We start from the raw sequence: 21,634 nt of genomic DNA, 5'->3' as shown, positions 1-21,634 counted from the left end.
TCCTGCCCTTTACGTCGTCCGGTTTGCGTCCTCCGTTGCGAGTCACCAGCGCCGGCAAGGCAGTAGATTGCGCAGTCATCTCCACAAGGGGTAATATGACAACCCGACCAACAGCACAAACTACTACCTCAACCAGCGCTTGGCACCGGGAGCTGCTTCTTTTGTTCTCTTCCTCGTTTCTCCGCTCCAGTTGAAGCAGAATCTCTCCATGTACCCCGTGCGTAAAAGCGCAAGAAAAATGGCGAGCACCCAAAAAAACAAAAAACGGGGGCCGCAATAAAGCAAGACAAAAACCCCACCCAAAGCATAGAAGAAGGGGGGAAAAAAACACCTTTCCCATATTCCCTGCATCCGCCGCTCTCCTCAGATGACCTTAGTGAAAATGACATATGGCAGGTAAGGACGGCGAGGCTCTCCGTGGAGAGGCGCAGACATCCACCGCTCTGCCACAGCACAATAATGAGACTGTTGCAATAATTTGGCTTTTAAATTAAGGGAAACAACATTCAACAGTCAAACCAACATTAAGAAAATAAAAAAAAACATGCAATCTGTGCATTTTGTCAATAATCATTAAGCATCCAGACATCAAAAATAATCAATTACGCATGAAAAATCTGCACCAGACACTACAATATTTATCATTTGTAACGAAATAAGACGTGCATTTTTCAAAACGTTGTAAGAAAATTCATTAATATTGCAGCCTTTTGTTTGCATAACGACACGAAGATTAAAAGTAGACAACCTGAAAGTCAAAATAAAGTCACAGGTGTGATTCCACATAAATATCGCCGAGATTTTACTGGAAAAAACGCCAAAAAAAAAAAGAACATCCACATCGTCTCTTGACTCAGTCCTTCACCTTGCAGCTGAACTGCAGCAGCCTGTTTTATAATCTATTGTTGTCTGCTTCAGTCTCTGCGTCGTGGAGCAAAGTTGTCCCAGTGTCAAATCCACTCGGTTCAAACACACGGAGATGTGGCAAAGATCCGTGAGGACGCGATTTGGGATTTTTATTGGCGCTTTCTCCCCCGCAGAACGCAGCTTGTCAGGTTAGTGTGGAAAATGAGTGGATGTGGCGGAGCGGCGTGGATAAAATTCGCGGGGAACGTCAGGACGGGTGTAGGCAGGGACAGAGATTGGACAAACACACCGAGGTCCCACTCTGACTGATTTTTCAGAACACCAGCAGAGGAAAGGAACCGTCGGAGTGCGCCATCCGCTGGTTGCGCACAGAAGGGCGCATTGGAAAAGACCAAGGTTTTTATAGTCAACTCTGGTGGAATTCTTATAATAGAACAAGAGACAGGACGAAAGTCAAAGATCTGGGACCAACATGTAAGTTCTACAACCCTGTCATAATAATCATCCACTTGCTGATATTCAACGCTTTCCCCCCTAAAAAGGCCTAATTGTGTTACTTTGTTATATATTTTAAAATTCTGATTTTTGAAAAATAATCCAAACTGCATGTTAATAAACCTTTTTTTTGCTCAGTTTGTTTGGATTTTTATTTTTCTAACCAAACAGTGAAGAAGAAATGCCTATACATACACACAATCAAATTTTATTTTATATATATATATATATATATATATATATATATATATATATATATATATATATATATATATATATATATATATATATATATTTAAAAATTTGATTTGATTTCAATTATATTTTTTGAAATTATATAAATACTTTTCTTGGTGATGAAGCTTTTTTCTACTTTAAAAAAGGTCTCTGTGCATGATGTGGAGTTATTTAAAAAGTTTCATGTAAGTTTAAAGCTTTAAAAAATATTCAAAACAATTTATAATGGTAACCAACTTTAAGTTTACTACTTTCTCCTTTTGTCATTTCAACAACTAAACAATAGAAACGTCTAAACGAAATTCCGTGGAATCAAATAAAAACATCAGTAGAATGTAAACCGTCTTGAACAGAATTCAAAAAGGAACTCATCTATTAAACTCACCTAATAGACAAACAATATTTACGCATATACACTTAAATATTACTGGTTTTAGCACTCTCTTCTGCCATTTATTGCACAAACCATTGACTAAACCAGGCCGGTTCCTGGTTTTTCTCGGGGAGTGATCCACTCTCTGCACAGACTCAGTCCTCTTTCTGCTTCCTCCTATTGGTCAGAAGGAGGAGCTGCTGTCCGGGGAACCTCCCAGCTGTGAGCAGCCGGAGAACCCGTAAGAACCCGGAGAGAACACCGTGTTCCCCCTCACGGAGCACGTTGGAATATAGAGAGTGGAGGGGAAAAATGGAGGGCAAACTGCAAACCTTTGTGTAAAAAAAATGGCACAAATTGTAGCTCGTTCAGAGGGTTGGACGCCAATATTTAATTTAGACAGTGAAAAACTGTAAAATTCTCATTTACTGCTGTGAAAATCATCAGTGGCCAATTTGTGCTGACAAAAAAGCAGATAATGAAATAATAAATACTAATAAAAGATAATTTCATGACTAGACATGGCTTTATTTCTACGTACGAGGTAAAGAAACGACTCGTGAGTGTATCTTTCACTATTTATGACACAGTAAAACATCAGGGAGAGGAAACGAGACACTCACCAGACAGCAGCGAAGAAAACCAGAGCAGGACCCGCAGGAAGCTTTACACAACTTTATTGAAGATTGTGTATAAATACACATGCACATTTCAAATGTAAACCCAAGTGAACTCAAGTGCAGCCAAACCTGGAAACCCCCAATATGTCGTCATGCAAGGATGTCTGGATTATTTTTACAAAAAAGTCCCTAAACAACAGAATCATCCTTTATTTTTTAAAAATATTCCCTCCCTGACAAGAGCACAGGCAAGACTTTGCAAACTAGTGTGTATGTGCGGGTTCGAGCCACCGACATTTCAGGTCTTGCCAAGGTTTTAAATATATTGTCTGTTTATTATTAAATGCTTACATATAAATAAATAAACTTTATCAAATGTGCACTCACAGAGTGAACTCTTATGTACAGTATTGTATAAGCCTATAGTAGCAATCACATGTCACTCAGTCAGGGTGGGGGTGAGTCGCCCAAAAAGCAAGGCAGAGCAGAGCTGATGAAGCCCACTGGAGTCAAAGCACAGAGATGCTTGTAAAGGCATGGTACACATCTAATATTCTGAGGCAACAACAGGTACGCTAATGCTGTTTTTACAATGAAAGAACAGGTAGAAAAGGAAAAACATCGCACTCCACCATGGAGAATAGTTTCATCATGAGTTACGTCGATGGAGGAATATCCTGCAACCATCTGCCACAAAATATTTTCACTGTATCATGATCCCAAAAGCTGAAAAAAAGGCCTTTTAGGCAGACTCACCCCACTGTTATATTCAGTTCTGCACCCCCCTCCCTCAAAGCTCAGGACCACAAAGAAGAAGCACACCCCCCCCCCCCCCGATAAGGGACGCATTCAGCCGATACCCTTCAGTTCATACAGCCGGCATCAAAGGCGAAGAACCATCACCATCAACATTCAACCAAACCGAAAAAGGGTGTCGTGGAAAGAAAAAGAAATGAAAAAAGGCATCAATCACATACATGTGGTCGTGTTCATTCCATTCAGCATACATTCTGGCCCTCGTGTGGGGTTTTTATTTGAGATAACGTGGCTGTGAGATAACAAGCAAATAATATGGACGTTTTGTGCACGAGTGAGCGTGTGTGGAAAGGAGCCATGTGAGAGAGACGGTGCGATGTGCAAAAAAAAAAAAGAAAAGAACAGGCGACTGGGGCCGAGATTAAGAGTTTAAGGCCGAGGTGATTCAAACAAGAGACGACGCATCTGATGTCAGCGAAATCACCGATGTTCTTAATCTGGCAGCGCCTCGAATATGTGGAGAAAAAAAAGAGCCACAGTAAAGCTTTAGATACCACCTATGAACTGAAGAGGGGGAGCTGAAGAGAGGCTTTGAGCTAACTTTTAAACAGATATTCACTGCAATCCCTGCACATGGTTGATTAAGACAGAGTTGAACTTCTAAAAAAAAAAAAAATCCTCATTTCTTTTTGCAGCTAAAATACGGACAAGTACAATCTGTTTGGTTGTTCTGCAAAGTTAGCGGAGCACGTCTCACTCCTGCTTTGTTTTAGGTTTTAAGAAATATAAATTACCAGCACAGAGAGCAAAAGCAAAGACCTTAGAGGCTAATGCTAGTACACAGTCTAAAAAAATGCAAGATCACAGCAGCAGTAGCAGCAACAGCAGTCCAAAGCAGGACATTTTGGCTGTTTGACACTATAAAACCACACTTCTCTACCTAAGTCTAGATTGTAGACGCGTCTCACTGCTGGCGCACTGAAGGCAGCTTCCTAAGCTTTGTTTAAAGTGAGAAAAACCCTCTGAGAGACTAAGTGGTTGTTAAATTGCAGTATGTCTGGCATTAATACATAAAAAAAAGGTGGATGGGTTGGTGATTGTGCAAGTTCAAAAATATTTCAGCGCATCATGAAAACTCAACATAATTCAGTGTTTTAAAATATTTACAAAATCTAAATGGTACTAAAATGATATGCCAACAATGCATTGCTCTCAAAAATATATTTATATAAAAAAAGAAAACAACAAAAAAGAAGCAGAGGGAGATTCCGAGCGTTACGCTGAAGTGCGTTAAAGCCTCAGAATCGATCCAGAGTGTCGTGTTTTTTTTTAGCAAATTCTAAACGAATGGACGTGGCGACACACACACACTTTGCACACAAACACACACACAGTGATCCAACCACAGAGGAGGGCCCTGATTTCTTAGAGTTGCGTACCCCCGGCGGTTCCCCGACCAAACGTCCCCGCAGTGGCTCCGCCCGTCGAGCGGTTTGAGTCCGAGCCGCTGGGTGGGACTGATGGTGGCGCCGCCGGCCATGCCGAGCGTCCATATGGCTTTGGATGGAAAGATCCCGTTCTCTCTCTCCGTTTATCCCTGTTCCCCCAGTTTTACCTCAGTTGGTTTTCATGGCGACGTCCCGATTGGGCGCCTGCTCCTCCTCCTCTTCCTCCTCTTCTTCCTCCTCCTCCTCCTCTTCGTCCTCCTGCTCGTTGTCGTTCTTCCGGCGTCGGTTCTCGTTCAGATCCTCCTCGTCGCTTTGAACGGCGGCGGCAGCAGCGGCGGAAGCGGCAGACGAAGACCCCCGAGTTGACGAGGCAGCCTTCCTCTCCTGCCTCTCCTCGCCCCCGTTCTCCTCCTCCTCGCCCTCCTCTTCCTCTTCTTCGTCCTCCTCCTCGCGGTCGAGGGCGAAGTAGCCGGTGCCTTTCACCGTGTCCTGGCGCTGGTAGAACAACACGTATCCTGCTTTGGACTACAGAAACGGAGATAAAAACACAGAAAGAGTTCAATCCAAACAGTGCAGCGTCCCAGTTTTAATGAAGAATCCCTTTTAAAATTTCAACACTTTTGAAAGCTGCAGCTTTTAATATAACGTATCTTTGTTATTCTCTGGAAATGAGTCATATGACAAAAGGACGCTGAACGATCCGTTAATTATAGCTCTACCCTGAGGACTCCCCACACATACGGACAACTAATGACTAACATGTCTGTCCAGGAAAGTTATCATTATTAAAAAAAAAAAGGAGCCAAATCAACAATGAACTGATCACCTGATAGTAACAATACACCCTGTCATTGTCAAGCCTAATACGCCTTATTCCCCAAAAAACTACTGAAAATAGTGTCACAAAGCACATTGTTAGACAAGATGGTGTTTCTTATTAACATGGAACACATACTGTAGTTTGTTCAAAATCTAATTCACTCACACTGTTCTGCTGCCATAATATTCACTTGAACACCAAATGTGCATTAATCCATCCCTGATAACATTTACTAACCAATGCACTATATTTTAGGAAACTAATGAACCATTTCTAAAGCTAAAAAGTCAGTTTCATGGTTATTTTTTATGATATGAAGTGCAATTCCAGGCCTTAACCCTCTGAACCCTAAATACCACTGGCAAGTTTGAAAGACGTTATCTTTAAAAAAACAGTTAAAATTCATCAGTCAGAAACTTAAAATACAGATTCTGTTTTTACAAACGTCTGACTGTACTTCAACTACTCATCAGTGGTGCAAAATGCCAAATCTGAGCTCAAAATTATGATACGTCATGAAAAATATTTTCATATTTCAAAAAATGTCAAAAATAACTCGACTGCATTAACCAGATTCTGTAACAAGCAAAAAACCCTGTGCTCTTTGGTGCAACCAGGAAACCTTTTGTGACTCTGATGGGACCAACAGTCAAGTGAGAAAAATTCTTTTTGGCTTTAGTTTTTGGCTGAACTGCAGGCTGTGCGTACACAGAACCAACCGGAGAAATGCAAGTAGTAAAATATGTACAGTATGTGGAGTCTGTAGAGTTATAACGGCATCATACTGAACAAAAGACATTTCTGAGTTCTCTCTACTTCTTGTCATGGTTTTGCTGTTTCCAGAGAGGTACAGGATTTTAAATTGCAGTGAAAAATGAAGCCACAGTGAGGAAAAATGTGACAGGAGCAAAACACAAAAGCCCAGAAACTGCTTGAGGTTCAGAGAGTTAATGGAAAAACTGCTTCCCTGTACATCTTCAGCTGGAATTAAGGGGCCCAAATTAAGGTTGGAATGTGCTCAGAGACAGACTAAATAACTCTTATCAGATTGATTGTTGACAAAAGCAAGAATATAGAATATTTCCAGCTTCTTTCCAGTGCTTTAAACACCATTAATTTTTAATAGTAAAAACTGCAGTCTGATCAGGACCCATGCATCATTGGCTGCGTCTTTAAAAAAAGACATCACTTGATTACATTTAAGTGAATTCAATGTATAGTCAAATACAAAACCTGTAGCACGCAGTATTCATGCAAACAAACATGGCACCGATACAGTTTTTAAACAGATACTGAACCAGACAAATGAATTTAGTCATCATCTTAACTGGAATCAGCAGGAAGGAGGACACTGTGGTGGAATATTCTGCTAAATATTTCATTCTTGTAAACAGGGAAATAGTTTTCAGGTTATCTGCGGTGAACAGTGATGTGCAAAGCTTGTCCCTGCTTATTGCTTATACTTCTTTCAACATAATCACATGCAACCAGGACAGTGAAAGTGAAACTGGTGACCTGCGGGGAACACGAATGCCACTTCTGTGTTGTGAGCTGCCAGCATTTCTTTAAAATAATTTAGGCATATTTTGGCTCTAAGGTGTAAAATCAGTCACCAACTTTCTCAGTGCAACCTGCTGTCAACACACAGTAATGAGACTTTTCTTCTCTGGCTTCAACCAACCACAGAAAAGACAAAACTCACTACTTTAACAGTACTCTCAGGGACTCTCAGCACAGTTGGACATTAAATTGTTTGGCAGTGATATAACCAACGCTGATTAGTCCCATTATTAGATGTACATGACTCTGATGAAATGAATCCTTCTAGTTTGTGTCCAGTTAAATGTGTCTTTGATGAATGAGCGGTTGGACTGTTTCCCGTGGCTTCTGCAAACCAGGACACTCACCACTATCTGATCTTCGTTGGCAGGAGACACGCTGCTGTCATCAAAGTTGTACCACTTTCCGTCGTCTTTGTTCTTCGCGTACGCAGTATCTGAGAGAAGCACGAGATTAAAAGAGGCTACCATAAAAGCTGAAGCACTGATTACTCATTCAGGCGATAAACAGAATATTAATCTGCAAATGGAAGCTGAACATTCACTGGTTCCAAATTCCCAATTGTGAGGGTTCGCTGTTTTAACAGTCCAGACCTCCAGTTTTTTTTTTGTTGTTGTTGTTTTTCAGGCTCTGAATTTATTATTAAATGAAACATTAAAGCACAAAGTCTCAGCTTCAATTTGAATCAGTTCAGTACCTGAAGTTTAGGATTTCAAAGTAACTACAAGAAATGATTCAAAATCCTTAGATGCAACCTGAAATACTTTACTACAGGATTATATAAATTTACCCATTCCTATGTGTACTTCTATTTCAATTTTATATTCCTATTTTTTCTTGTCTTGATCGATTTTCTAACTTCATTTATTTTATGTTCATTTTATGCTCTTTAAACCTTTATTTATTTACTTATTTATTTTATTTATTTACTATTACTACTATTATTATCATTTTTAGTTTTGTGTTTCTGGTTTTACCCTCTATTTTCTTTTATTTCTTTCCCTTACTTGGATGCAGTATTTTATTATTTTATCTGCTGTTGTTGTAGTGATTTATTCTGAAAATCTTTCACCATGTTTGGACTTTCCAGCCTTCTGTTGTTCAGTGTTCTTCCTGAGTATCCTTCTTTTCTTTTTTGTCATCTGTAAAGCACTTTGTAAATTCTGTTTTTAAAAGGTGCTATGTAAATAAATGTATTATTATTACTTTGATGTATTTGTTGTTTTCTACATTATAAAGTACTTTGTAACTTCATAATGATGCTGTTTCGGTGACTGAACAGATTTCACATCCTACAGTTTCTAGTCTGATTAAAACGGTTCTTTGTGAATAACACTCCTTTCCCTGAAATCTACTTTGTTGACAAGCATTCTAAAAACACTACAATAACAAGTCTGCAAACGATCATAACAACAACACAAGCCAAGCACAACAGGAAACAAGTCAAGCAGACTGTGGCGCAAACTGATTTGTCTTTTAAAAACATGCCAGACTCTTGTTGAGTGTCTGTAATGAGCTGAGTTTGAAAAGCAGCTCAAACATCACCAGTTATGACTGATGTCAGCGTCAAGCTGCATCAATTAAGGAGTATTACAAATCAAACGTGTGAGAAATATTGTATCTACTCTGTTCTTGTGTTGGTAAATAAATAAAGAGCTATAAGAAAAGGGAGCTTGACACAAATATTTGCTGTTTCATTAGCCAGGAAACCTACTAAATTGTAAAACAATTAGAAATGATGGTTAGAATTTGAAAGAAGTGATTGTGTGTTTGGGTCTTACAGTGGCCTCCTCCCATCCCGCCGTAGTGGTTGGACACAGCAATGAGGTCGTAGCGACAGGGTCCAGCGTTGGGGTTGATCAGGAACTCAGACATGTCCAGATCTCTGAAGGAGAAACACCCAAACAAGTTGTCATGTGCACATGTGCAAGACAGAGATATGAGTACTGAAGGGATGAAATACCACAGCATGAATAACAGGGAAAAAAGTCAGTTTTGTGCTTGTGTTTTAGCAGTTTAAGGCTCTGAACCACAAAATGAATGTTATCTTTCTAAAACCACTGTCAAAATTACACCTTTTATCAGACCTAGAAAATGTCTGATTTTGAACTTTTAAATTATTCCTAAACGACTCATTGTGAGGCACTGTTCTGTCTGGATAATTATCCAAATCTAAGCTGAAAATCATGATATTTCATCAAAATTGCTCTCTCTTTTAAAGATTCTGTAATATAAAGTGTTTTAACAGACAACACACTGTAAAACACAAACACATCTTCACCCCTCGGCATTAGTGACTCAGCTGTGACCAACAGTCAGGTGAGCAAAACTCAGAGAATTATTGGCTGGCCTGGGCTGAACCACAGAGGAGAGCGGAGATAAATATAGACAATAAAGTAAGTAGTAAAATATCTAAAGCATGCAGAGTAATTATTTTCTCTTGTCCGTTGTTAGTAACGTCTGTTGACACTTGGAAAAAATATTGTCATAGTTGATTCCAGGTTGTTGCTTTTTTAAAAAGTTTTTTCAAGATGTAATTGCTGTTTTTCTCTCTCTCTTTCTTTTTAATTTGTTATATTATAACTTGCTTTTATCAGGCTCAAAAGAATTCTGAGCTCTTTCTACTTCTAGCCATCGTTGTGTTGTTTCCATTAAGGTGCAGGACTTTATACTGCAGTGAAAAATGAGTCCACAGTGAGCAAAAATTAGGCAAAAAATCCAAAACATTAAGACTGAAAACCTGTAAATTTCATACTGAATCACAATAAACTTGCTAGTTCCTTATGAGACAACAAATGCTGAGGTTAATTTCTGCAATATAAAAAATCCATCTTGTCAGTCGGATTCTAACAACCACCGAATATATAACAATGATTATGTGCGTCGTATTTTGCAAATCTAACTTCATACAGACATATAAAAGCTTCCAGAAATCTCACTTCTTTACCACTAATATGTCCCAATAATGAGAGCAAACAGACACTGTGCACATGAAAAATCATCCCGCATGTAAAGGAAACGTGTGAATACTGCCTGCATATACTGTACTGCATATGGATGTTGCATTGTTGACATTGTGAAAAACAAAAACAATGGACACCCTGCTGAAAACACAATGCTTTGTAGCAGTGATAAATAGCTTTTCCTCTGAATGTGTGTGTGTGTTTGTACCTGAGTGGGAAGTCAACAAGCGAGTCCAGTTTGTCCCTCATGTAGCGACTGTAGGAGAAGCGTTTGAGATGGACGACCAGCACCGGTGGCAGAGACCACAGATCCAGCTTCTTAGTGGCCTGTTGGTGCTGCTTACAGTTTGGACAGTACCTGACAGAGACGACACACACACGTTAGGAAATGAAACTTAGAATTCAGCAGCTGGTGTCACCACCGACTTGGAACTGGTTTGTTTGACTGTGTCAGTGCCAGTCAGTGTTTCTTACCAAGGGTCCTCTGCTCCCAGTTTCTCCTTTGTGGTGAACAGCTCAATGCAGTCCTTCAGCTTGAAGAAAGCCTTCTTCTGAGGTTTGTACTCCATGCTCTCATGTTTGTCAAAATCCTGCTCACAGTCAAACACACACATTTATACAGCTGTTAGACCAAACACTTCTCTGTCTGACTGGACATGGATTACATCTCTGTCCAAAAGGAGGCCAGTTTACTTTGAAAAGGGCTTCTATGGGTACTGTGGCTTTTGACAGGATAACACACTGACTAATGAAGTGTCTTAAGGTGACTGTAGAACAGTTTTGTTTTAACACGACAGAATTGGTACATGGATACAGAGAAAACATTTATAGTTTACTTTAACACAGAATTTGCAGCAACCAAGGACTTCCATCTTATTTGATTATATGAATTTGCACTATTAAAATCTAAGTGGTAGAGCACAAAACATCATCATTTTGCTGACAAAATGGTGAGCTTTTTTATTGCATCTTGTAATGAATATGGTTTGAAAGATCCCACATTGTGCCCATGTTCAGCTAAATAATCTAAGTCTTACATGTCCTCATAAGGTGTCCTTCAATTTTCAAGTTAAAATGCCTCAAAAGATGCTTCATTTTACCATCACTATATAACCCTGGTTTTAGTCTTGTTCTAAACAGGGCATTTCAGCATCCATAACTTTATTTAACTTTATATTTATTTCTTCCAGTCGAGGAAGACTCTGTGATTGACAGCACAGACCACAACAACTGACCACAGTAGCCACAGATATGAACAAGTGTGTGTCATCAGGACTTTCAATCACTCACTGTGTGATAATTTTACATGGAAATATCGGCAAATTCACTGCACATCTGTTGCAATAAAATCATTTCAGGGGTGCAGAGCGGCAGCTTGGAAATGGCTCTGAAGTGATTGATGGTTCAGTCACTACTTCATACTTGTTTCGTTTTTTGACAGCTGTGAAATATGAAAAGCTTTATTGGGAATTCGGTTGCACTGAAATCCAGTTTATGTGAGCACAAGAGAAGCAAACAGATGTAAAGGACTGACACCAGCTGAGCTTAGGCTGCACTGAAGCACCACAAGGTGACATAAAAACACATCAATCACCCAGCTCTTCTACATTGGTTTCAAAAGGCTCCATCTCTAAATGTCCCTCAGCTTTACTATTTCCATGTAACTTAGACCTGTGGGCATATGATTGTAGATAATAATATTGTTAGCTAGACAATGTGCTCATACAAAGGATTTTCCTGTTGTGATGACATTTCCACCAACAATTAAAGAAATTTAGTGAACTATACACAGCATTAAGTTTATACCTCCTGGTTTTTACATCATGTAATGTAGCAAAAATGGATGTTCACTATATGGGACCTTTAAATGTGCAGTGGCAATTACCAACAACAAACCTGTGACCTTCTGATTACAAGAGTGACTTGGACTCACGACTGCTTCTGTCTGCATCACATTTCCATATGTCATGACCTGATGGCAGACTGAATTTGCTGCATCTCCTCTGCAACAACAATAATGTAAAACTAGACTTCTATATTAGACAGTATCTTAATTCCTGATATAGATTTACCTCAACAACAGTCTCATCAAAGTACTTCTTCTTGACTTCTGGTTCCCAGTCCAAGGAGAGATAAGAGCGATCTGTGAAAAAGTAAAGATAGAAATCGTGTTAAATCTTACCTGCCTTTGTTATCATCTATCAGTTTGAATTCCTGCTTCAGTCCACTTCCTACCACTAAGTCGGAGGTGTCCCTCGTCAAAGCGGATCTGCCGGGTGTCCTCCTTGATGAGGGAGAAGTCCGTTTTGCCCATGTTATTGAACTGGAATGTAAAAAGTCTCTTTCTGTTGTTCCCGGCTGTCTGCTGGCCTTTGGTGGAGTTCTGTGGACCGACTACGCCGTTCTCCAGTTCGTTGTCTCCACCCACAGAATCCTCTGACTGGCTGTTGTCGTTCTCAGAGGGCAGCTCCTGATCTTGGCTCGACTCGTCGTCCTGCTCGTCGGTCTCCATCTCACCTGAGAGAGGCCACAAGAGTTCTTAGAAGCCTTGTAAAGAATAGTGGCTTAAAATAACAAATGCGATGAAGAACGAGGCATTTTAAAAGGTATTAATATGACGTTTCAGTGCACTCACTTGGTGATCCCTCCTCCAGCAGTCCATTAGTGGCATTTCCATTAACAGTGTGTTGTTTGGATGGCTGTGTCTCTTCACAGTCCTCCTCATCTTCCTCTACAGAAGATCGCACAAACCGACTGCAAAAACAAAAACCTTCTTATCTACAGCGAAAAACATCAGGGATTCTCCTTTTTACACACACTAATGACTTGTTTACCTGCCAAAGTGGATTGTAAATTAGACAAACTTAAAGGCCAACATCAAAACTGACAGCGGCAATTTCCCCACAGTGACGTTTTGACCAAATACTGCTACAGATGAACCTACCAGAGGCGCAGCAGCAGCATGTTGTAGAGTTTGTCTTCGCTGAGGGTTCTGGGGACGGCGATGAGGAAGGGCTGTCCGAACAGCGGCGTGCTGGTGTGGTTGTAGCCCGACTGTTTGTACTTTTCCCTCAAGTGCACTGGGATCACGACGTGGTCTGTGTCCTCCACTCTGTTCACTGCCACCTCAAAGCTACAAGAACAAGTGTGGTGAGTCCCTCAAAGTCTAGATAAGCTACATGTTGGCACAGGAATGAAAAGTGAAACTGTACTTGGCAAAATAAAGTGATTTAACACTAATTTACAGTCTGTAATAAAGCAAAAAGACAAGTTTATGAAGCTATCCTTCAAATTAAACTCAACGGAGGCCGTTTTATCCAGACTGAGTGCTACATTTTTACATGAATTACGGCTAGAGCTCCTATTTATATCATGAACAAAAGCCTAAAACTAGTCCGCAGCATGAATGCAGTCTGGTTGTCATCACAATTTAGATAACAGGCAGCCGTAATCAGAGCAGAGATAACATAGCTTGTCGGCCAAGTTTGACACTCACACGTAGATATCATCTCTCTCCATAATGCTGCTGAGGTTTTCATTTGTGGCGAAGATCCGGTGGAAACGGTGGTTGTAGATGTCGGTTACAATCATCTGGAGGATAAGAGATGGAGGGAAACACAGTCAGTAGAAAGAAAAACAAGGAATCTTTTAATGATGGAGGCTAATTGAACTCATATAGCCATCTATCCCTGAGGCTGGTATGACAAGGTTGAGATTATGGCCAGTATAATTTAAATGCAGCAGATAAAACGCTTTGTGGACTTAATTAACTGGTCTGGTTCTTTGAATTTCTCTTTCTTGATCTAAAAGGGAAAAGATGCAACACTTTTCTCCCTACTAGCTGCTGTAGCTTGCTGGGCAGCGACAGTTAAAAGGGGAACAGACTATTTTGAGCCGTAGTGTCTGAGGTGATGTCAGCGTTATAGTGTGATGGCTAATAACAGGGAGGATTACGGCACAGAGCAGAGCTGACTGTGATGTTTATACCTTCTCAGCAGAAACCCCAGACAGGATGGAGAGGGAGGTACACAGGTCAGAGATGTAGCCCACCTTCGGCACGGTCAGCTTGTACTGAAAGATAAGAAGATTACTGTCTACTGTATTCTGATAAATCATTGAGGAAGGCTTATTTTAATGCTCTCCCAGGCTTAGCCGATTGTTACCTGTGTGGGTTTGGCCAGAGGGTCCAACCTGACTAGATAAACCTCCAGTGTTCGTTCCTTCTTCATGGGCAGCGGCAGAGTCAAGTAGCAGAAAGGATCGAAGGTCACGGAGACCTTGGAGCACACAGGACACACCAAAGTCGACTTGAAAAGGCCATGGAAGATGTCCACAATGATGGAGTCATTCCGCTTAATGTGGTTCTCCCAGGCCTCCTCTGCCACGACCTGGAGCAAAACGAAAACTAGGCGTTAGAACAGACTGTAAAATCCTATTTAAAAACAAGACAGATCAGTCATGGTATGCTGCTGGCGTCACCTTATCAGGCCGTCCGTTAGCATCCTTGAGCTGGATGTAGGGCTTCTTCCTGATGCGGTTCAAGTCCTCGTGAAGGCCGTCCAGGAGGAAGGCCAGGAGCTCATGGGAGTCCTGCTGCTGGTAGCCCGAGAACTGGGGAGCAAAGCGGCCCACCTGGGTCTGGACGATGGAAACATAATCACATATTGTAAAAACTGACATGTGGAGAGAAGCAAAAACACAATTTTCTCCAGAATGTTAGATATCCATCCATCGATTATCGATACACCGCTTAATCCTCATTAGGGTCGCAGGAGGGCTGGAGTCTATCCCAGCTGACTTACGGCTGGGTTATGCTTTCCACACGAATGAGACGCTTGGAAATCTGCTCAAAAGACCGTGTGTGACTTTATACTCTGAGCAAACTGCAGGGGCAGTGTATCACAAACACACGTCTACCTAGTCTACTCTAGTACTAAACTAGAGTAGAAGAAGTCTGCCATTGTTTACATCACTTACAACATGGCATTTTACTGAATAGTTGCATTTTAGCAGTTAGTTTTAATTTGACACCATGAATTGTTCATAACTCGGTTACCACGGTGATCTCTGTGTGATGAATCGTATAAATGCCTGCGTTTCTGAATTTCTGCTGCTAGGAGCTGCTGGTCTTCCGTCAGTTTTCTGTGTGTCTCCGTCCGCGTAGTTAGAAAAATTTGGAGGTGTGCGACATGGAATTTTTCCACTTGAGAAGGGCCATGTAAGGGGGCGTGGCTGCTAAAATAACGTAATTTGTCCGCACGGAGCCGCACGGACCTCGTGGACACGGCAAGCACAAAACAAGCTTTAGGGTGAAGGCAGGGGACACCTTAGACAGGTCACAATCAGGCCACTCACATTCACACCTACGGAGAATTTAGAATTAACCTCAGCATGTCTTTGGACTGTGAGAGGAAACAATATTAGGTATGTCTATACTAAATCAATCATCTTTCAACAAATACAGACTCTTCTTGTGTATTCCATCAGATTTAGCTTTAAATAGCTAGTCCCAAACTGCCAATCAAGTCTTCACAAACTCATGCTGGATGCAATTCGCAACCTTGCTTAGAGGTCTGTGGAATCCAGAAACATTTCGTCACGTTGTTCACACAACTCCACGTGAACTCGCTCTCTATATATACACTACCAGTCAAAAGTTTGGACTCACATTCTCATTCAGTGGTTCTTATTTAATTACTTTTTACATTGTAGATTGATACTGAAGACATTAAAACTATAAAAGAATACATATGGAATTATGTTGTAAACAAAAAAGTGTTAATCTTCAGTATTAATCTACAATGTAGAAAATAATACAAATAAATACAAAGCATTGAATGAGAAGGTGTGTCTAAACTTTTGACTGGTGGTGTATGTAAAACAAGATATCTGGAGATTTAAACATGGTGCGTTGTTCACACACTAAACTAGATAAATCTATGCCACCAGACTAATCAGATCAGGTCACCAATAGGTTTAGACACTGGGATGTTAGGACACTTTTGCACCTCAGACTGTGGGTAATAACAAACCTTTTCATAACAACAAATGGTTCTTTCCAAAAATCTTTAAACAGGAATCTGGAGCGAACACTCAAAAATGCTAAGACAATGTTGTTTTTCTTTTCTGCCACACTTTCTTAGTCCAGGAAATCACCTTGAAAGGCCTTGGGGTGACGTAGCTGTATTTTCCCGTCCACAGCTGCTTGATGAGCTCGGCGTAGGCTCTGGCGATCTCCCCCTTCATACCCAGCGGGTTGTCCTCGTTGAGCTCGTCTGTGTACTTGTCTTTGAGGAAGTACTCCGTCAGCGGAGGGATATTGCTTAAACACTGAGCCGCAAAAAGAAGGACAGAAAGCAAAAATCAGTCTTCTATGCTGTCACTGCTCTTTTTTCACTAAAACATAAAAATACTTAGAATAAGCAGGGATACAGAGTGCAACCATAAATCTGTCAAGTGCAAACAAACATCGTCATTGCTCGCACTGGTGAACCTGACATTTAGAGGGTTTTAGTGTGGAGAAGTGTGAGGTGTTATTTTTTTTCCCCTATCCACATTTTGCATTACATCACAGTTCAGCAGTTGTCTGCTCTGCAAGTTTCTGTTCCCACTAGATGCTCTATTAAACCGCTGTGCCCTGCGCTTTGACTCGCAATTGTTTCTGTAGTTTGTGACAAGCCCATAAGATTGAATCCTTGCAGTTCAGTTGGTGTTCTATTTAAGTATTTATTCTAGTTCAGCCAAGTTTTATTTACTTTTTTATAGCTTGTCTTATTAGAGACAATACTGAGTTACAAAATGTGTCTTCTTCTGTGTTTTAATGTACTTCATGCACTTTATTAGTGCTATTATATCCTCGTGATGGCGTTTACTTTTATTTGGTGCAGTGTTCCGTTTGTTTTCTGCTCTCCCACCGTATTATCTCCTCTCATCTGATACAACACTTGCAGACAATGTTGATGCTGTTATCATGTCTGAGCAAATTCACATTGGGCGCCAGGTCGCTTTTAGTTTGGTGAGAGGTCAGCAGATTGATTCATTGGGGAGATCAGTGAGCCCCAGTAATTAGAAATGCACTGTTGACCGGTCAGTATTAAACCCACTACTGCTGCTGTTAGCCCCACACCCACTGTCCATGCACATTCTCAGCCTTTTTGTAATATTCTCCTGTGGGAGAAGAGCTGCACCGACCAGCTTATTACATTTTCGTTATCATTTGTTACTGTCAGAATAAACGAGGAGAGATCGCGGTGTGCATCTTCTCCATAACAACACAGCGCAGAAGCCCAGCGGTTATATTTATTATAGCAGCAACAAAAAGGCACAGTGAAAAATTTTGAGTGCCCTGAAATGAAAAAGTTAAGCGCATTAAGGCAACCAACGCAAAAGGTTTGATCGCTTGCCAACATAAACTAGTTCAGTATGCTGTTGGGCCACTACAAGGTTTCAAAATAACTCCTCCATATATCTCAGTATTCATTTAATGTGCAGCATCTTGGTCTTGGGAGATTTGCCTCTCGGGGCACAAACTGTAGCGCAAAGTGCAGTTCTATAAAGTTCTACTAATGACTTGAAAATTAGTATATAATTAGAATAACTTTTCATCTTCTCCTAGACTGTGAAGAGCTCCCTGAAGGCATACTTGTTACCTGCACAGCAGAGTTCATGAAACAGGTGTTGCCCAGGTTGGAGAGTCCGCAGAGGCCCGAGCGCTCACTCTGTCTACTCTGGTCTGAGTAGTCATAGCTGTTGCTGTAGGGGTGGTAGGACGGCAGACTATAGCTCGAATTCTTCACACTGCACAATAAACATACAGATACACAAACAGGCAGGTTATACACGGCTGAAAAGCTGTTTGTCAAAGTGCTATAAGAGCTATATGAAGTTAAACACGTATATGGTGTTTTTAAATCAAGCTGAAGTTGTTAATATTCTCAGCAAAACGCTAAAAAGACTACAGCTTCTGTTTTCACTATTAACTACAAAACTACAAAGACAGCCCCTCAAAAAAAACACCCTCACGCTTCCTAGAAAATCAGTAAAAGCTTTACAATAGGCCTCCACAACTGCAGCAATCAGCAGACCTCTGAGAGGCCGGTAAACCAGTGTTGCTCGCTTCTGGCTCCCACTGGTCAAGCGAAACTGCTGCGATGGCGGTGGAGGCAGTGGCCTCGCAGTTCAGCACTCGATGGTCCACCCTCCTGCTGTCCAGCTCCACCGCCTCAGGCCTCAGGCACCACCAGCAACACAGGAGCATGACATCTCAGCCCCGCCCCGGCCCACGCCGGCCCACATGTCCGCGCAAAAACAAAACAACCAGCAGCCTGGACGGGGTTCGGTTGGGGTCCGGCGCATGCAAAGTCGGGTTTTTTAGAGGCCGAGAAGAAAAGTCTCCACTGTTCAGTAGTGGTGGGAACTCAGCTCAACCCAGTGCAGCTCCAGTAGCAGTTTGAATACAGTCCAGGTGAAGTTTAGGCCTAAATTTGACTTTTAAGTCCAGCGCGGGCCGACAGGCAAACCGTGGAATTTCTAAACACACAAAATCACACACTCAAGTCTCTCTTAGAGCCAACTGAGCTGGTCCCATCTCCTCTCCTCTCCCCTTCTTCTTTTTCGGGCTCGACCGCCTGTCATCTTGTTATCCTCTCCGCCTCGGATCCCTTCGTCCTGTCCTACGCCGTCCTGTCCTGTCCTGTCCTCTGCTCCTCCCTCTGGCCTGCCTGCTGCGCTCTGCCGCTCTACGGCTACCAGCGGATATTTATAGCAGCAGCAGCAGCAGCAAGGATGCTCAAGACTACTGCTACCGATGCTAGAGGTGCACCGAGAGAGAAAGAGGGAGGGGAGGGAGAGGGAGAGGGAGGGAGGCAGAGAGAATAGGGGGGAGGGGCGGACAGTACAAGGTGGTGGTGGTGGTGGTGGTGGAGGGGGGGAGGCTGACAGAAGAGAAATGAGATGGGGATGGAGGGAGCAGCTGATCCACTGCATCCAGCTGAGGCTGCAGTATTCACAGGCCTCTCTTAGTATTTCTCTGCCTCGGAAACACAAATACATTCAACACAACATTTATCCCCTTTTCTTGCCCGTTCCACTGTGTTCTCCTTCAACTCGACACACTAACACACAAATTCCTCCCTCTCTCAGTGGAAAAGTAGCGCCCCACCTTGAGTAAGTCACACTCTGACACCCCCCCACACCTCTTTAATATGCAATGGCTGCATGCACGAGAGCTTTAAAAGGTGGGAGGGTCTAAATAAATTAACTAAAAGCCAGGGAAAGGGGTGGTTTTATCACCGGGGCGAGCTGGAGATGAAATGTATTCTGAAGGTCACTTAGACTGCAGAACATGTGCATCGCAATGAGCTCAGGGGAGAGGGGAGGTAAAGAGACACAGGGAGAGAGAAAAGGGGGGGAGAAAGTGAGACTGGCTGCCAGAATCAGGGGACGACACCTCATAAGGCGGTGACACTTACTGCTGTTGTTGCAGAGCGTCGCTGCTGAGGATAAAAACCCACCGGGGCCAAAACCGCAAAATCAAAAAGACAAGTGTTATGTAATGTGGGAACACTTCACATGAGGGCAAAAAAAAAGGAAATATATAAAAAAAGAAAAAGGTCCATGCATAATTCAGAGGAAACGACAGCGCTGGCACTAAAGTGAATCAGGGACAGGAGAGCTGCTGGGAGTGAAGATCCAATTTCCCCAAGTCACCCGCTTTGTGCATCCCAGAAAAAAAAGATGCCACCGCTATCAAAAAACATAATGCAGAGCTGCTCGGTGACAACGAAGCCAGAAGTAAAATGTACTGAGATTATCTTGTATTGTGAGCACAGGAAGAATAAGGCCGACTTCACTTATCAATATTGTTTTTTCGGGCGGCCGAGCTTGTGGCTTTTATTCCCTGCGTTCCGACAGCATTGAGAAACACGAGGCACACCGACTATATCTAAGACACAAAAACACACTCCAGCATGCAGTAAATCACACACAATAGGTGGAAGGAGGGGACAGTAGAAGTCCAAGGGACAGCAAAAAGGTAGAAAGCTCCACCCACAGAGGAGCAGTGCTCTCGAGCAAATGGCTGACGGAGCCTCTGAGGTCCTAATTAGCTCCAAATCAAATTTAGGCTGCAGTGAAATATTGGGAAAATGAAAAAGAAGTGAGCTTGCAGGGCAAACTGAGCTGAGCTAATATTTGAGATGTTCCTGAGATTTTAGCTCATAGCATTTCCAATCACCTCTGTACCTGTAAATGATAAAGAGTAATGACTATACAAATTTAGGAGCACTACAGCTGCATGATTGAGCTTGTACTGTGATTCTGTTTTTGAGTAGCTCGCCATTAAATTTTGCTTATCAACTTCCACTATACACAGGTGCTGTTAGACACTGGGATGATCTTTAACAACTATTGAATATACTTTAAAAAGTTAAGTCTGATAAACATTAACCTTAAAGTAGCAATGAAGGGATTTGAAAATATTTTACTTTACTCTACTCATCTTTTCCTTTTCGAGTTCCGGTATGTTGTAAAGTCTGTCTCAAGCTTGTAGCTGCACCTCAAACACACTGTAGATATTTTATCATTTGTTTTAATAACCGACACGATAAGAGTAAGGTCTCATTCACACTAACCGCAGAATTGAGTTAAAACAACACAAGAGGCTGTAGGTAATGGTAAGACATGAAATATGATCCAGGATGTTCACTTCCAGTTACAGATCCATGAATCTGAAGCTCATACAACACTGAAGACCAGTGTGCAATATTCCTATAACTCTAGAAAGTTATCAAGGTAGATATATTTGTATCGTTTGCAAGACAAGTCGCAAAAAATACATTCATGTTACCGATTAACCAACTAGGAATGTGTACTTGAATTAATCTGTAGGCCTGCCAAAAATGAGAAAAAAATGGCACTGTGATATCTAGTTTTCCTGCAATACATACCAAAAACACTGAGATTTCACCAGATGAATAATGAATAATATAAGTAATTAATTATTTTTGAAAAATTACGCTGATTATGTACATACAATTGCATCTGCATAGAAAACTAAAAATATTTTTTTAAAAAGCTGCATGGAATCTTTCAAAGCCATTCAGAATAGTTTTTTGCGTGGGAAGGCATTCAGATTTGGCTTTGCACCTGTCATTAAGAACACTGCAGAGCTTCATGTCGCGCTAACAATTGCAAGACTTGGATGACAGAGTATCAACATCATGTTTTCTGTAATCAAAATACCTCTATATAACCGGTGCTGCATTTCTTTTAGCGCCTCTATGTTACTCATTTTGCTATGCACATGTGGAGTCTGCACGTCAACAAACTGTGTCTTGAACACAAAGCAAAAAAGAAAACAAAGGGAATCCAAGAACCCTTCAATTGGAGTAAGTTATGCTCTATCACTTTAGATTACTGTGCTTTTTTTTGTATCAAGTAGCAGAAAAAGTTGCAGCATGATGTGGTTAAGCTAATTTGCACTATTTCACATCTCA

General features: G+C 41.4%; 1 protein-coding gene across 5 annotated transcripts in view; it reads right to left on the bottom strand.

Annotated features, from left to right (window-relative positions):
- Positions 1 to 2,632: 2,632 nt before the first annotated feature.
- Positions 2,633 to 21,634, bottom strand: part of LOC111573181 (ubiquitin carboxyl-terminal hydrolase 15) — a 28,006-nt gene continuing 9,004 nt past the window's right edge. For 4 of the 5 annotated variants that reach the window (XM_023277209.3, XM_023277210.3, XM_023277211.3 and 1 more), the window contains 15 exons: positions 17,789 to 17,936; positions 16,296 to 16,469; positions 14,619 to 14,777; positions 14,303 to 14,527; positions 14,127 to 14,210; positions 13,636 to 13,730; positions 13,084 to 13,272; positions 12,775 to 12,893; positions 12,375 to 12,656; positions 12,212 to 12,282; positions 10,614 to 10,729; positions 10,348 to 10,497; positions 8,958 to 9,061; positions 7,524 to 7,612; positions 2,633 to 5,321 (listed from right to left, as the gene is read on the bottom strand). In XM_023277209.3, coding sequence (XP_023132977.1) covers positions 4,965 to 5,321; positions 7,524 to 7,612; positions 8,958 to 9,061; positions 10,348 to 10,497; positions 10,614 to 10,729; positions 12,212 to 12,282; positions 12,375 to 12,656; positions 12,775 to 12,893; positions 13,084 to 13,272; positions 13,636 to 13,730; positions 14,127 to 14,210; positions 14,303 to 14,527; positions 14,619 to 14,777; positions 16,296 to 16,469; positions 17,789 to 17,936 — 2,362 coding nt within the window. In that variant the 3' untranslated portion in view covers positions 2,633 to 4,964. Of the gene's footprint in view, positions 5,322 to 7,523; positions 7,613 to 8,957; positions 9,062 to 10,347; positions 10,498 to 10,613; positions 10,730 to 12,211; positions 12,283 to 12,374; positions 12,657 to 12,774; positions 12,894 to 13,083; positions 13,273 to 13,635; positions 13,731 to 14,126; positions 14,211 to 14,302; positions 14,528 to 14,618; positions 14,778 to 16,295; positions 16,470 to 17,788; positions 17,937 to 18,223; positions 18,917 to 21,634 lie in introns of those variants that run through there. The other variant, XM_023277212.3, reaches the window with a different exon arrangement.

The sequence above is a fragment of the Amphiprion ocellaris genome, chromosome 21 (genome assembly GCF_022539595.1).
Source record: "Amphiprion ocellaris isolate individual 3 ecotype Okinawa chromosome 21, ASM2253959v1, whole genome shotgun sequence".
Taxonomy (NCBI): Eukaryota; Metazoa; Chordata; class Actinopteri; family Pomacentridae; genus Amphiprion; species Amphiprion ocellaris.
Note: the sequence above shows the minus strand (reverse complement) of the source record. Positions and strands in the feature narration are given on the sequence as shown.